Source organism: Anolis sagrei, chromosome 6 (genome assembly GCF_037176765.1).
Source record: "Anolis sagrei isolate rAnoSag1 chromosome 6, rAnoSag1.mat, whole genome shotgun sequence".
NCBI classification, from domain to species: domain Eukaryota; kingdom Metazoa; phylum Chordata; class Lepidosauria; order Squamata; family Dactyloidae; genus Anolis; species Anolis sagrei.
The window spans coordinates 29,863,727-29,880,882 of NC_090026.1; the positions used below are offsets into that span (position 1 = coordinate 29,863,727).

Genomic DNA, 17,156 nt, shown 5'->3' on the forward strand with positions numbered 1-17,156 from the left:
TTGTGCCAATCAGCTTTCGTATGACATTTTTTCTAGCACTCACTTTTTGCCTGGTAATCATGCAGTACTTCTTGTAAGTCAAAGCATGGTCCAGCGTAACTCCCAGGTATTTTGGTGTGCTGCAATGCTCCAGTGGGCTTCCTTTCCAGGTAATCCTCATAGCTCGAGATGCTTGTCTGTTCTTAAGATGACAAGCACACGTCTGCATTTCAGATAGATTAGGAATCAGCTGGCTTTCCCTGTAATAAGCAGTAAGAGTACCTAAAGCTTCAGAGAGCTTCTGTTTAAGCATTTCAAAGCTATCTGCTTGAGCGGTGATGGCATGATCATCAGCATACATGAAACTCTCTGTCCCTTTTGGCAGTGGCTGATCATTTGTGTAAATATTAAGCATGCTCCCCTAGGGCAGACCGTTCTTCTGTTTTTGCCATCTGCTTCTCTGGCCCTGGAACTCCACAAAAAGCCTTGTTTTCATAAAACTTTGTGTTCATTCAGAGTTCTGCAGAAACCATCCATATAAATAAAAAGGTCATGAGAACTAGAAACCTGACTTTTCCTTTTAGAATGAAATATCAAATTCTAGTCTGTCTTAATAACGTCTCATCATGTCACTGCAGTTCCTTTGCATGGCCAATCCCCTCTGGTGACAGGGGAGCGCATCCCCTCCAATCTGCGGACTGTAAACAAGCTGCCTCGGCACCGACCTCTGAGCCGCACTCAATCGTCACCACTGCCTCAAAGCCCTCAAGCATTACAGCATTTGGTTGTGCAGCAACAGCATCAGCACTTCTTGGAGAAGCAGAAGCAACAACAGATTCAACTGGGAAAGGTAGGTAGAGAAGGTGGTGGTTCATCTGGTCAAGATATGGGGTTATGAACTTTGCAACTCTTTCATGTTGGGCTTCTTGTATATTACAGTTTGAAGTTAATTTTGCAGTTCTTTATGATAGGACAGTGAGTAAGAGTGAACGGCCCTCTTCCTGTTTTTTCCTTATCACTCCCACTATGTTTCGGCTGTTATGTCCCACCCAGTACCTTCCTACTTTAGGACAGAGAAGTAGGGTTGCATGCTTATTTGTTTCTCTCAGTTTCCTCTCTGTCCTGCAATGAGTTGAAAGGAGTGGCAAGTGGAACCAAAGACTCGACCAGTCAAGAAGTGAGAAAAACTATAATCCTGCCTCTAGGCTGGTCTCTTTGGGCCCAGTGAGCCCATCACTGCAGAATTTGGTAGCAAAGCGAAACTATGATCAGGAGAATTCCAGACAAGAATCAAACAGGGCCTGCTAACACCTCCAAACAAAGGATTCCCTCAGGCAGCAATCAGCCAGGCTCTGAAGCTACAAGGTCATTAAATGCTGATCAAGATGGTCAGTTAGAATGTTCCCACTTGCCTGAAGCAAACAAGAGTTCTTTCTCCCACCCTGGACACTCCACAGATATATAAATCTCACTTGCCTAGTTTACAACATAACCCTCAACCTCTGAGGGTGCCTGCCATAGATGTGGGTGAAATGTCAGGAGAGAATGCTTCTGAAACATGGCCATGCAGCCCAGAAAACTCACAGTAACCCAGGGATTCTGGCCAAGAAAGCCTTCAACAACACATTGAAATTACGATATCGCTTGTGTTTATTGTTGTTGTTGTTATGTTTATTTATATCCTGCTTTATCTCTCCCAAGGAGACTCAAAGTGACTTAATGTAAAAGCATTAATACACAATTTAAAAAATACCAAAATGCAAACATTAAAATAGAATTAAATACAAGCAACATTTTAAAAGTCGCAGTCAAAATCTTTTGAAACAGTATTATTATTACCCTGCTTTTTGTAGATCATCACCAAGACTGGTGAGCTGCCACGACCACCGACCACACACCCTGAAGAAACTGAGGAAGAGCTTACAGAGCAGCAGGAGACATTGGGCTTAGGTCTGGGCCAAGGGCCTTTTCTGGTGGATGGGTCAACAGAGAGCGAGGAAACGCAAGATGACTTAGAGGAGGAGGAAAAAGTGGTGGAGGAGGAAGAGGAGGAGGAGGTGGTAGAAGAACAAGTAAAGGACGAAGCTGAGGAGAGCAAGCTGGAAGAAGAACCAGAAGTGGAAGAGCTGGGGGTGACCTACAGACAGGTGAGGACTGCATTTGTTCATTCTGTCTTTTACTTATTTTTTTTAATTATCCATCTTGATAATCATGAGATCTCAAGAGGGGGGGGGGGGGCAGATAAAACAATATAAATGACTTGAGATTGAATTGTTGATCATGATATTAGAGACTGGAGTCATCCACCAAATTGATTGTCAATGGATTCAGGAGAGACAAACGTAAATATTTCATATACGTAGTACCCAATTAGTCTGGAAAATTTCCCGTCCCAGGAATTGGTGATGACTACTGGCTTAGATGATGTGGACATTTTGGGTAAAACAGATTCAAGAATAGTGGTCAATAAATAGCTTAGAATGGAGATAAATTGCTTTTTGAATCACAGATAAATTACTTACAGCCACCTGGCTACCACACCCATGGCTAATGGCTGATGGACCCTGGGGTTTGTTGTCCACAAACTATTTTTTCACAGCTCTGCAATAACTGCTAATTGTGATTTCTGCATGCAGTCTTCAAAGAGAATGTCTTGGTATCCGGAAAAGATACATTGGGCCTTTCTTGGAAGCTATTTCTTTTCTCCGAGTAAATGTACAGGTTGCTCGCTGTAATATCCTCATGTCAGGAAACTTAATTTGCTGTGATTGCCAAAATGACTATAAGAGTTTTGTAATTTACTATCACCTCATGTGCCTGCTATTTGGCAGCAAGGACACGAGAAGGCTATCATTTCCAATTTGTTGCTGGTGGTCTTCCTAGATAGCTGTCAAAGAATACAAGATACTATCTCAGGCATTGTTCTGATCCTAATAGTGGTCTTCTTACATTCTTATAGAGAGATTGTGAGTAGTCAGTCTTGTTTTTTGAGCAGGGAAATAAGTAAAATCCTTACTACCCTATTATTTTGGGGGAATTGCCAGGTATAGTGTTGGAAGCAGGATGATATAGTGTGACCATGTAAGAGCAGACTTTGGAACATTGCAAGATGCACAGGAAGATGAAAAAGAAGTAAGGCATCATCATTTGCTTCCATACCTCATGCCATTCATTTGAGATAGCACTAGTGGAGTTTACAAAAGGGAAAGTGACTCATCTTCCACCTCACAGTCATCATTTCTGTCTCTCTCCTACCCATGTTTTCTTGCATCTTTTTTCTCTTCTCCGCATCATCCTCCAGAATGAGTCATCTTGTCTTCCTTTTCATTCTTTCATTTCTTTTTGTGCACCTAAATATTTCATCAGCTCCAACTGAAATGTGTATTTGGCAGCCAGATGAAAGTCTCTGGCTGCAGAAGAATGGGGATGTGGTGAAAAAAAAATCAGAAAAAGGTAGTGGTCAAGAGAAGGTTGAGAAGAAGTAGCTCAGAGGTCAACATGTATGTGTCATGGGGGCTGTTGCTAAAATGCTTTGTAGAAAGTCTGGGAAAACTCTGTATGATTTCCTTTAGAGTTTCAATCTAATCTAATTTATCAAGCTAATATGGAGTTGAACCACTGTCTCATGGTAAAGTGCAAATGTGGGGATGAATAAAGAAGCAGTGTGATTTCTTTACCATCTGCACAGACGTTTGTATCTTATAACTTGATTTGACATGGCTGCACCACTGATGACCAAATCTTTAAAATCTTTATATTGATTACGCTCAATTAAGCCAAAGACAACCAAAGTTGGAAATGATGATAAAGTCTAAGCTAGTTCAAGCATATATTCATCTTTATATGGGTGCAAGCTTAAAATCCTGTCTCTGGTGTTGAATTTAGCATCCTAAAATATCAGTTTTCACAGTCTTAAAGCAAATAATTGCCCCCTTTTTTGCCTGAGGGGTAAGCAGGGGAGTGTGAGAATAGCACTTGAGGAATGGAAGGAGAGGATAATCAGGATTTCCACTAAGAAAAGAGAAATTTCAGCACCTTGCTGGATTCCTTACTGCTCTCTAAAGTTCATCCACAATATTAACATGTGTTTACTCTTTTTTACTCTCTATATTTAGTGTGCGTACATATATGTATAATTTATGTGTCCAGAGTATTAGGGAAAACTACCCAAAAATATAGCAGAGAATCCAAAAACAAACAGGATACAAAAACTTGGGCAACAGCTTATTAGTGAGCAGAGCATAAAGTGCCGTGTGATGTGGCTATAAAGAATTCAGAGTTTAGGAGGCAAACATGTGGAGTCCAATCTTTAAAAAAATCACAAAAGGTTATTTACAACAATAACTGCATTTCTTAATAATCAATAACTAGATCTGAGCTGCTCTAACACCCATCTCTTCTAAGGTTTCAAGAGAGGGGAAAACTCATCCAAGCACTACATCTCTCCTGACACACAAGCAGAGAGAGATCTCAAAGCACACAGCAGCATATACTCTCCATACTAAAGTGTAAGAAGGCAGAAGTCAGATTCAAAAAGCTTGCAGTACAAAAGTATAAATTTCAAACAACCAATCAGAACGAGAGCAGAAACACACACACACACACAGATAACAAAATACATTCCAACTGTCATACAGGAGACATAGGGGAAAGGAAACCCTTAGTCTATATTAAACTAAACTGTTCCTCATTGAGGAGTTGAGACTTGGGTAGGGTGGGGTTGAATCCCAACACAGAGCACATGATTTATTTGAGAACACAAAATTTGGTTTGTCCTTGGTTCAAAAATCAGAAGTTTTGAAGTCCAGGATAAATGTCATTCTGTGTATACTGGGGAAAGTTTGACCCAAATGAACTGGTGTAGTACCACACCAAGGAGAATTAGCTTCCTCTTGGTGTCCGTTAATTGAGCCAAGCATGGCAGCAGTTGTAAGCTGCTTAAATTGATCTTTCTGTTTTTCCTCCTCCCCTTTCCTACTTTTGGCAGGTGTTTGCAGATGCACATCAGCTGCGACATCTTCAGCTCTACCAGACGCCTCTAAGCATTAGCACTCTGCCCCATCAAGCCCTCAGCCGCACCCAGTCTTCACCAGCCAGCACTAGTCTGAAAAGCAGTACAGTTGAACCTGTGGCCAGTCACCTTTTCACTACAGGTAGGAGATGGTGCCAGTTCTTCAGCTAAAGTCTAGAACATTTGTGTAACTTTCTGTTGACCTTTGCAGCCCAAAAGACAGTTGCATTTGTCAAGTAGGAAATTTAGGTACTGCAGGGAGGCTAATTTAACAAATTTACAATGCCATAAAATATCCAGCAAGCATGCAAAAGAATGAGGAAGTACTCCATCAGTGTCACAAATGGACGGTGAAGCAACAGCGACCCTGGTGGCCAGAATACCCTCATGAAGCAGGAATGTGAAATAGCCTCTGTGTGTCTGACTATATATGTTGTGTGTCTATGACATTGAATGTTTGCTATGTATATGTACATTGTAATCCACCCTGAGTTCCCTACGGGGTGAGAAGGGCAGAATATAAATACTGTAAATCAATTAATCAATCAATAGTATTTTGGCCTTCAACTCCCAGAAATCCTAACTGCTGGTTAACTAGCTGGGATTTCTGGGAGTTTTAGGCCAAAACATCTGGGACCCACAGGTTGAGAACCACTGCGTTATATATCTTCACCTCTTTCTCAAGGTGAAGAGAGCCAACAGGAAGGCCCCAGCCGAAGATCTTAATGCACAGATAGGTGGACAGGGAAACAAATGATCCTTCAAAATAAAGTTGTGCATTCAACATACAAGAACTTTCCTGTATTCATCTTGTACATCCAAGAGATCAAAGCTTTATTTGAAAAAAACCTAAAATTTGTTTTTCAAATCTGTATGGAGTGTTTACTCTTTAGACATATCAGGTGTCACTGAGCATGTGCAGAATGTATTTTTCCTTATAAAGATATGATTTTGTCTTCCACTTGACATTGCCATAATCTTACCAGTTTGTCTCCTTGTCCAACTCTTTCCTCCACTCTCCTGCTTTCCTGCCCTCTCATAGGAGTGGTTTATGACACTTTCATGTTGAAACATCAGTGTACATGTGGAAACACTAATGTTCACCCAGAGCATGCTGGGAGAATCCAGAGTATCTGGTCCAGACTACAGGAAACAGGACTGCTAAGCAAGTGTGAGGTAAGAGTTCTCAGAACAGAACCTTTGTACCGGCAAATAGTAAAACAACTATAAGGGCTGAGTTAAACAGGTAATCAGATTTTACAAATTGGATTTATAGTGACAGGAGCCCATAGCCTGATGCCCTGAAGACAAAAGGTATTCTTGCAGCATCTTAAATATTAACAAATGCATTATACTATAAGCCTTTTTGGACTAGAATCCACTTCATATGGCATATAATAAATGGACGTATGCCATTGAACATTTGGTTGTAAGGTTATCTTTGAACCATAACAACTATTTTTGGTGAGATAAACTAAAATGACTGTCCCTCTTGAAATAATTTGGTTAAGAAGATCCAACAAAGCATTCAGAAAGACAAAGATGTGTAGCTGAATTCAATCGCAGTCAGTATAACCAATACAAAAGACAATGACCATGAAAGGAACTCTAAAAATGGATCCCACTGGGACCGTGTATATAAAGATCTAGTCTTGGGATGTACAGACTTTTTGTTTTCCCCAGGAAGGCTCACTGCATATGGGGGAGAGTCAAAATGCCTATATAAGCATTATTAATAATTTACATAATCCTGTAGGTGACTATAGTGAAGAACAAAACTACAATTTCCAATTTTGCACTACCCTATACACAATATGAAAGCCCATGTTCCTGCATGAAAAACATATATGTGCTCCCCCATTGCTATCCCAGTAATTTTCAAGCAGGTTACTTTGTTACGTTTTTCATGCAGGAACGTGTATTGAATTTGTAAGAATATTGACTTCCCCCCTGGGCTGAACATCAATTTTGTACTGAACCTTCCTGGGGAAAACAACTATGCAATCTCTTGATGTCTGCCACATCTTCAAATTTAGCTGTGAGGGTGAGTCTTTTGCTCATTTACTTCCTTGACATACTTTTCAAAATGGGGAAGGGGAGAATTTGATTAATCTCTTTGTATACCAGGATCCTTGAGTTAAATCCACTCGCTGAATGTTGATGACCAAACAAGTGAGAGCATCTGGGTATTTAAACAGATAACAGTTTTTCTTATCAAAACCAACTGTATGCAGCAGGGGTAGGCAAAATATGGTCCTGCAGTTGCCATTCTACTGCAGTTCCTTGATGGTATAGCTGAGGAACAAAGGTGGTTTATCCATAGTACAATTGGAGCAAATGCTCCAGGGCCCTCAAGGTGTTACTAGCACCACACACACCAGTTGCTCCTTCCCCTGGGCCTGTGAGCAGAATTTTCATTTTACCCAAAGGGAGTTACCAGTTCTTTAACTCCCCCAAAGTGCCAACTCCCTGTAATTCACCCCAGTTTGTAGTCTGGCTGCCGAACGTTGGACCAACTGGAGCCTTTCTCATGAAGTTACATTCCAACCAGACTTAGAGGATGGCACTTGTTCAGGCCTCTTTCTTGTGATGTTGAAACCTGTTGAGAGAGTGGTCTTATTAACAAAATGTATAATAAGACCACTCTCTCAACAGTGGTCTTATGAATGTATGTATAGCAGAATTACTTGAATGTATAGCAGAATTACTTATTAGCAGCAGCGTGGCCCAGCACCAGTAGCCCAAGGTGATAAAAAGAACAAAAACACACAGACCAATATTATATCTTCATTAGGAGGCTTTTCTTTTTAGTAAAATAATATAGTTGCACTGTTTACAAGAATAAGGTTTCCATAAAACAAATAAAGTTCTTTACACTTTTTTCTTTGCTTCCATGCTGGGCTTCTTTCTTATGCAGATAAACAGTTTTGCTCTAACAGAGCCTCTTCTCACACCAAACTTTCATAGGAGCTTCACACTGTAGCTTTTTACACACAGCAGCCTTCACACACAAGGCCTTCAACCTAGAGCTTCTCTCACCGAAGCTTGTCACACCAGGTCTACTCACATCGAGGCCTACTAACACTGAGGCCTTCTCACACTGAGGGCTCTCTCAGACTGAGGCCTCTCACAGACAGAGGGCAAACTAACACTGAAGCCTTCTCACACTGAGATCTCTCACAGCCTGAGGGCTCTTAAGCTACAAGCATGCCTGCTTATATTGAACTGCAGCTTTTGCTGAGTCATTGCATTCATTTAACTCTTTCAGTGCTTGACTCACATTTTTGTAATTAAAAATACCTAGTTAATTTTTAGTATTTCTGACAAAACCCATACATTTTTTAAAAACCCATACAGATAGAGAGACAGAGGTGCAGACATTCACTTATACTGGAAATGACTGGAACAATGGAAAGAATAAGGCCAAAAGGCTGTAAAATCCAAGATGTGTGCTATTTTTCTGTAATATTTGAAATAGGATACAAAATAAGCCTAGTGGGTGGGTTTCAGATTTAATCATATTTAGAATACATCAATTGAGATTAAAGAACATAGGTTAGTTGTGACAAGAGCAGTAATTGGTAGTAGTATCATAACCTTACATATAGAATGTGAAATAAATACTCAAATAAGTAAAAAAAATAGTTTAACTTTGCTATATTATCTTAATAACTCCTGTGGGAAAGAATAACTCAGCTGCAAAGAAAGTCTTACTGATAAGCTGTCCAACCCTCTGCAAATTTATGAATAAGTTAGTAGATGAAAATGATAAATTGACTGGTATTGTGTTGATGTTTTAGTCAGCACACACCATGGTCATTCACAAGCATTTAAACTGTATCTGACAGAAGTATATACTGCTCCATTTCAATTTATTTTTACAGTTCTTCTGGTGGTCATTCATGTGTGATTTTTTTGGCAAAAGATAAAGTAAAAACGATTATCTATTTTCCCACTGCTCCACTGAGTACTAGGGGGCTGTATTGTTCTTTGTTCTTTGCCATTAAGTCATCTTTGTCTTAATGGCAATGCTAAGAATGAAAGAAATCTAGTTCTCAGCTGCCCTGCTCAGATCTTGTAAACTCAGGGTGATGGCTTCCTTGATTGAATAAAATTGCCTGCGGTACAGTTTTCTTCTTTCCCTGTTGGTTTTATTTTAACTTAGCATTATTGCCTTTCCCTGTGAAATGTGTTATCTCAAGTTCAGACTTGATTTTCTCTAAAACACTTTCATTATTGTCCTTTAATACTCTCTAGTACTACCTTTCAAATGAATTGACTTCCTATCAGCTTTCTGATAGGAGAGACAGCATAGTCGTGGATTGCTGTGAGTTTTCCGGGCTGTATGGCAATGCTCCAGAAGCATTCTCTCCTTACGTTTTGTTTCCATCTGTGGGAGGCATCCTCAGAAGTTGTGAGGTCTGTTGGGAACTAGGCAAGTGAGGTTTATATATCTGTGGAATGTCCAGGGTGGGAGAACGAACTCTTGTCTGATTCAGGCAAGTGTGAATGTTGCAAGAGTTCTCTCTCCCACCCTGGACATTCCACAGATATGTAAACCTCACTTCCCTCACTCACACCGGTGGTGCAATGGGTTAAACCCTTGTGCTGGCAGGACTGAAGACTGAAAGGTTGGAAGTTTGAATCCGGGGAGAGTACGGATGAGTTTCCTCTGTTAGCTCCAGCTCTCCATGTGGGGGCTTGAGAGGAGCCTCTCACAAGCATGGTAAAACATCAAAACATCAGGATGTCCCCTGGGTAACGTCCTTGCAGCTGGCCAATTCTCTCACACCAGAAGCGACTTGCAGTTTCTAAAGTTGCTCCTGACATACACATGCAAACCCCACAAACTTGCCTAGTTTCCAACAGGCGTCACAGCCTCTGAGGAGGCCAGCCATAGAAGTGGGCGAAACGACAGGGAAGAATGCTTCTGGAACATCACCATACAGCCCGGAAAACTCACAGCAACGCAGTGATTCTGGCCATGAAAGCCTTTGACAATAGCATAGTAGTGGTTGGAGTATTGGATTATGATCAAGGCTTGAATCCCATTCAGCCATGGAAACCCACAGTGCGACCTTAGACAAGTCACAATCTCTTAGTCATAGCGGAAGGCATCCCCATCTCCCCCTGAACAAATCATGCCAAGAAAGCCTCATGATAAGTTTGCCTTAGGGTCACTATAGGTTGGAAACTATGTGAAGGCACATAACAATATGTGAAATCATTCAGATAGCCTACTCCAAGCCATTAATAACCTTCAATCATATAAAAATTATTGTATTAAAGTCAATTCTGATTAAACCTTATATATCCCTCAGATATTTCTGCTTCTTCCATCAGTTAACTAGAATCACCAAGGAGAACGGGATTCCGATGTCTTCCCATTCATTGCATTTCTGCCCTTTCCCCCCATGCATTGCTTACAGTTAAGGTAGATGGCTGCAACAATTTTTTAATCAGCTTACAGGAAGCTTTAGAAATTATGTACTGTGGTTCCTGATTCTTTAGGACCTAAAGTATCTTTGTACTGAAAATGACATGTAATGGTTCGAAGAGAACATCAAGACAACCTTTAAAGCACAAGATTTGTATTGACAAAAAATAACATTAAAAGTGACATGATGTCAAATGATCTCTCAACATACTTATAAAATCAATAGTTACATTTTTGCCCTAATTTCTCTCTCTGTGTCTTTTTTTTTTTACTAGAGAGTTCGAGGCAGGAAAGCAACACTGGATGAAATCCAGACAGTCCATTCAGAACATCACACATTACTATATGGAACCAGCCCTCTGAATCGGCAAAAACTTGACAGCAAGAAATTACTGGGTATTCTCTCTAGAAAATCACACAGTTTTAATTTGCTTGTTATAGATTTTTTTTAAAAAAATCTAGTATATATAGAGCAGTGGTTCTCAACCTGTGGGTCCCCAGATGTTTTGGCCTTCAACTCCCAGAAATCCTAACAGATGGTAAACTGGCTGGGATTTCTGGGAGTTGTAGGCCAAAACACCTGGGGACCCACAGGTTGAGAACCTCTGATATAGAGGGAATGGTATTTTTGGGGTATAAAGGGGAGAAAAATTGGAGACGATTGTGTGTTATTATCTAATTCTCTGTTTCTCTCTCATAGGTCCCCTTACTCAAAAGATGTACACTGTCCTTCCATGTGGCGGAATTGGGGTTAGTATCTCTCTCTTACACACAATTTCAAAGTAACTACTTATAAACTACAAGTTATTTATTCCTTTTCCCAATAGACATTTCATTGGAACTGCAACTTATTAAATATAATTGTTTGAAATCTATTATGTCGCAGTTTTATTACTTTTAATGTGGTATATGGCCTCACTGGGCCCACTGAACTTGCTGACTGAAAGGTTAGCGGTTCGAATCCGGGGAGTGAGGTATGCTCCTGCTGTTAGCCCCAGCTTCTGCCAACCTAGCAGTTTGAAAAAAATGCAAATGTGAGTAGCTCAATAGGTACTGCTTCACCGGGAAGGGAACGGCACTCCATGCAGTCTTGCTGGCCACATGACCTTGTAGGTGACTATGGACAATGCTGGCTCTTCGACTTAGAAATGGGGATGACCATCAACCCCCAGAGTCAGTCATGACTAGACTTAATGTCAGGGGAAACCGTTACTTTTACCCATATGGCCTCACTAAATTGAAGAGGAGGAATATCCCATGGTTAAGTCCTGGCTTACTCTGCTGTGAGTTATAGTGAGGCGGACAGAATGATAATGTTTGTAATGAGGCCAGCCATTTAATCAATATTGAGAAATTGAACATTTCTCTGCATTTCTTTCATCTTCCTGACAACTTTCAGTTTAAAAAAATGCTGAGCCTTTTCTTATAGCTTTGTTTTATAGTTTCTGGTTTTTAGAAGGGAATTCCCAATGTGACTTACAAATTTTGGCAGTACGGTGAAGTCAACAACAAAAACAAAAAATACAAAATAAACAACATTAAAAGAGGGAAGTAGAAAAAGTAAAATATTTGGTTAACAAGTCAGAGGGATTAAAATGTACTGCTTTACAATTACAGAAGGACTTGTCTTTGAGCATCTGTGGGATGGAGTGAGCTTTGTCAGGGGGTTCCAAAATTTAATCCTTTGCCATGAGAAAGCTCTATGGGTTTCATTTCATTGAACACCTTGCAAAACCTTTGGGTTTTAAACTCAAGGATTAGAAAGTTTTCTTTTTTGACTACACATGCCAGAACCCTCCTACCCACATGGCCACAATCTTAAGTTCTGTTCTTTTGTACATATAGTAGCTTAAGAATGGGAGATGTCACAAATAGAGGTGAATCAGTACATTAAATGGAATGGTAGTAGCAACATTATCTTCCAAATTACTTAACTATTGTTACGTTTAACAGCTTAGGCGTTTCCATTTCAAATACTTGGTAAAGACTTCTGTATTAACCTTCCAGATGTCTCTGCTGGCTGGGGGTGACAGAAGCTGTGGTCCAACAATTCTGAGGCCATCAAATTGGGAGACGTGTGATTTTCCTTCCTTTCCTTTGTGCTTGTCTTTGAATGAAGGCTACCTAGATGGTGCTTCTCTTAGAACAAAGGCATCAATCTTTTCCCTTCCTTCACCCTTTAGCTTTTGCACATGCTCTGATCTGTACCCTCCATGGCAGGTTGACAGCGACACAGTGTGGAATGAGATGCACTCGTCTAGTGCAGTCCGCATGGCTGTTGGCTGCTTGGTGGAGCTGGCCTTCAAAGTAGCATCTGGGGAGCTTAAGGTAAGTTGTGCCCAGCACACCGCTTCTCTGTGTAGTAAGTCCTTCCTGCCTCTGAGCTCTGTTGCCCAAGAGTTATGCTGAACGTTTCAGAAATTACACTCATTTTTTTCTTTCTTCTTTTAAAAATTAATTCTGCAGAATGGATTTGCTGTTATCCGTCCACCAGGTCACCATGCAGAGGAGTCCACAGCCATGTGAGTATATAGTAAAAATGAAGAATTTGAAGATATCGATTAGTTATTGCTACAGATTCACATACAAATGTTTATTTATTTACTATATTTATATCCCACCCTTCTCAACCCTGAAGGGGACTTACAATGGGCAGCAATTTGATGCCATCAACAGACAATAAAAATAGACATGTACATTAAAATAAATCAAAAACATTAAAGCATTAAAGACAATTTTAAAATCACGTAATCCAAGGACATTGTCAAAGGCTGTTCTGATTGTTATTGTACATAGATCTACTTTACTTATTACACAGCACTATTGGCCAAAAGCCTGGACCCAGACCCATGTTTTTACTTGCTTCCTGAAGGTCAGGAGGGAGGGCTGACCTGATTTCTCTGGGGAGGGAGTTCCACAGCTGAGGGACCACCACTGAGAAGGCCATGTCCCTCATTCCCACCAACCGCACCTGTGAAGGAGGTGGGACCAAGAACAGGGCCTCTCCAGACTATCCTAGTTTCCTAGATGGTTCATAGAGGGAGATACATTTGGACAGATAAGCTGGGCCAGAACTGCTTAGGGCTTTGTAGGCTGAAGCCAACAGTTTGAATTGTGCTCAGTAGCAGATGGGCAGTCAGTGGAGCTGGCGTAACAGGGGGGATGTCCTCTCTCTGTACGCTGCTCCGGTGATACAAATATATTTCGTGTCTTTCAGTTAATTGAAAGGTTGGGAATTGCTTTTTTCCTTTCTATGTCAGTTCTTACCACCTTCCACCTTCCACTTCTCCTATCCTTAAAGGAACCTTCAGAAGTGCTACGTGTCAGATCACACACTTTGCAGATTAATCCCCAATATCACTAAGTAGAGCAAACCTCCTTCCCAATATGTTTTTCTTAAAACCTCAGAAAGCCACTTTTGACAATGCAGGGCTAGATAGATACATGTTTTAATTCAATATAAGGCAGCTTCCTTTAATGCTTGTCTCCTCTTTCATTTCACAGGGGCTTCTGCTTCTTCAACTCTGTTGCCATAGCTGCCAAGCTTCTCCAGCAAAAACTTGCCATCAGCAAAATCCTCATTGTGGATTGGGTAAGGGTCTCATTTTGCCCTCTCTGCTCTCATGTTTCAGTCTTCAATTGAAAGTTGAAATCTTGGCATGTCTGACAGCAACCCAAAGTGATCAGCCCAGCTTTTCTTAGGACCATAATTGGCACCAGTGAATTTCAATGTGTAGCTGAAGTTTTGATTTTCTCTCTTGCCACTTTTCAATGAGGCAGTAGTTGTGGCACTCTATTAATCTATGGGGCCACGGTGGCACAGCGGGTTAAACAGCTAAGCTGCAGAACTTGTTGAGCAGAAGGTTGGGGGTTCAAATCTGTGGGACAGGGTAAGCTCCCACAGTTAGCCCCAGTTTCTGCCAACCTTGCAGTTTAAAAACATGCAAATGTGAGTAGATCAATAGATACCACCTTGGCAGGAAGGTAACGGCTCTCCATGCAGTCATGTTGGCCACCTGACTTTGGAGGTGTCTACGGACAACGTCGGCACTTTGGCTTAGAAATGGAGATGAGCAGCACCCCTCAGAGTCAGACTCAATTAGACTTAATATCAAGGGGAAACCTTTACTTTACTTTATTAAGCAATGTCAACTCAGGTTTGAATGGAGTTACATGTGATGTCAGCAAACTTCTGCCTTCAAAAATAGGTTTCCATCAAATACCTTGAAAGCAGATTTTCCACAACTGGTATTCGCTAGATGTGTTGCTACTATAATCTCTGTCTCCTTTACAGCTCTAGAGTCCCAGTGTTGAAATATCTTCCCCTTAGAGCAATGGTTCTCAACCTGTGGGTCCCCAGGTGTTTTGGCCTACAACTCCCAGAAATCCCAGTCAGTTTACCGGCTGTTAGGATTTCTGGGAGTTGAAGGCCAAAAACATCTGGGGACCCCAGGCTGAGAACCACTGCCTTAGAGGCTTTATCAGTAATAATGCTAACTTAACTCAGCTGGCAAATAAAAGCATAGTTCTGTTAATTGATTTGGGTCTTCCTTTTGATTTCATTTACTTAGAGCAGTGGTTCTCAACCTGTGGAGCCCCAAATGTTTTGGCCTTCAACTCCTAGAAATCCTAACAGCTGGTAAACTGGCTGGGATTTCTGGGAGTTGTTGGCCAAAAAACCTGGGGACCCATAGGTTGAGAACCACTGACTTAGAGAGATGGGGTGCTATTCATTGACCCTTTGTTTGCTTTGCTCTGGTAGGATATCCATCATGGCAATGGCACCCAACAAGCATTCTACAGTGACCCTAATGTGCTATATATCTCTCTCCATCGCTATGACAATGGCAATTTTTTCCCTGGCAGTGGAGCTCCTGATGAGGTGAGTGCAAACTTTTTTTTGTTATTTCTGATGCCTGATTGTATTATTTATGAGAAATACTGGGCTGAAACCACCAGAAAATGAGATTGTGATCACTTCTCTTTAGCAAAAGCTTGCTAAAATCCACATAGAATTTGCAACCAAATACATGTCCAAACAAATGCAGAAGGGGATTGACTTGGAGCTTTCCTAGCAGCAGGGGGAAATAACCTGCATGAGCTCCTGTGGAAGGAAAGACATTAGCATTTCCCTTAAACGGCTCTGCAAAAGAGAAAAACATTCGAGAAATAATTAGACAAACACAGCTTGAAAATGTTTCTTTTTGAGGGCTGTGACTCTCAGACAACATGGGTATGTTAAAGAAATTTCCAGGTTCTGCACATAATGATTATCTCTTCTACAGATGCTCTGATTGAAGTTAAGCACGGGGTTAGACTTGATGGCCTATGAGACCCCTTCCAGTTTTATGATTCTGATTTTCCAGTACAGCAGTTGAATCCATAGACTGGGAAAAAAATTAATTCATCATCCCATGGTGTACTGAGTTTTGGACTATGACTCTGGAGACTAGAGTTTGATTGTTCAAGTCACACATTTCCAGTCCCAGAAAAACTTTTGATAGGTTCACCTTAGGGTTGCCATAAATCAGAAATGACTTGAAGATGCACAACAGCAGCAACACCTCACTCACAACTTTATTAGCTGTTTTGTGCTAGGAGAGATTTTGTTGCCCAGTAGCTGGGTGAAAAGTTTAGTGGTCAAAACATTTCCATATTAAGGTGCAACTCTGGATGTTTTTAGTCTATATAGCAAATACCTTCCCTTCTTTTCTAGTTCTGTGTTTTGATGCTGGCTAGTATTTTCCCCAGTAGACTGCAGAGCTTGGAAATTACTTTTATAAAGTAATATGTTCCTTTATCCATTGTGGTTCAAGCCGTTACAATCACAATGATGGAAATATGACTTACGTTACCTGTTTCGGTGCTTATGCTTTTCTATAACTTTTCTCTTACTGTTTGGAGGAAGAAAAACATTATGGATAAGACATGACACATTTATATACATATCAAAATGCCTCTAAAGCAGGCATAGGCAAACTTTGGCCCTCCAGGTGTTTTGGACTTCAACTCCCACAATTCCTAATAGCCTCAGGCCTCTTCCTTTACCCCCTCAGCCGCTTAAGAGGGCCAAAGTTTGCCCATGTCTGTTCTAGCGACTCACCAAAGTCTGTTAGGAATTGTGGGAGTTGAAGTCCAAAACACCCAGAAGGCCGAAATTTGCCTATGCCTACTCTAAAGTGACCTTAAGAGTAACCTTTGACTAGAAATTGTTACTTGTTGCAACAGTGAAGTAATGTCAACTTTACTTACTGTGTTGCTTTTGAAATGCACTTTTGTTACCTTTTCTGAATTAACTAGTTACAAGTTACAAGTGTTACTAGTTAATCATTGCCTCCAAAGCCCTGCCCTGGTGCCTCTCCTGCTTTCCTTTGCTCTTTGGTTCTGCATTCCCACTGGAGTCTGTTTGCATGGAGTGCTCCTGCCCTGGATTTATGCCGTTACTCCTCTTTGTTCCCTCCCATCAGCTCTGTGAATGGTCTAAGTGGTTACTGAGGGCCAGCTTTTGTTACCTGTGAGGTTTCTCTCTTCCAGGTCGGCAGTGGGATGGGTGTAGGTTACAATGTAAACATTGCCTGGACTGGTGGAGTGGACCCCCCCATTGGTGACGTGGAGTATCTGACTGCCTTCCGGTACGGCTGCCAGTGCTTGCTATCCATTGTGGGGCTTGAGTGGGGCTTTCTCCAGCATGGGTGCCCGCATAATCTCTCGTGCCACCATATTCTCTCC

At 41.1% G+C, this 17,156-nt stretch overlaps 1 protein-coding gene across 1 annotated transcript in view; it reads left to right on the forward strand.

Moving 5' to 3' along the window:
* Positions 1 to 17,156, forward strand: part of HDAC5 (histone deacetylase 5) — a 94,982-nt gene that overhangs the window by 60,548 nt on the left and 17,278 nt on the right. Inside the window, 11 exon segments of the mRNA XM_060780796.2 lie at positions 618 to 829; positions 1,833 to 2,126; positions 4,967 to 5,132; positions 6,033 to 6,166; positions 10,703 to 10,823; positions 11,128 to 11,177; positions 12,648 to 12,755; positions 12,894 to 12,949; positions 13,932 to 14,019; positions 15,190 to 15,309; positions 16,962 to 17,059. Coding sequence (XP_060636779.2) covers positions 618 to 829; positions 1,833 to 2,126; positions 4,967 to 5,132; positions 6,033 to 6,166; positions 10,703 to 10,823; positions 11,128 to 11,177; positions 12,648 to 12,755; positions 12,894 to 12,949; positions 13,932 to 14,019; positions 15,190 to 15,309; positions 16,962 to 17,059 — 1,447 coding nt within the window.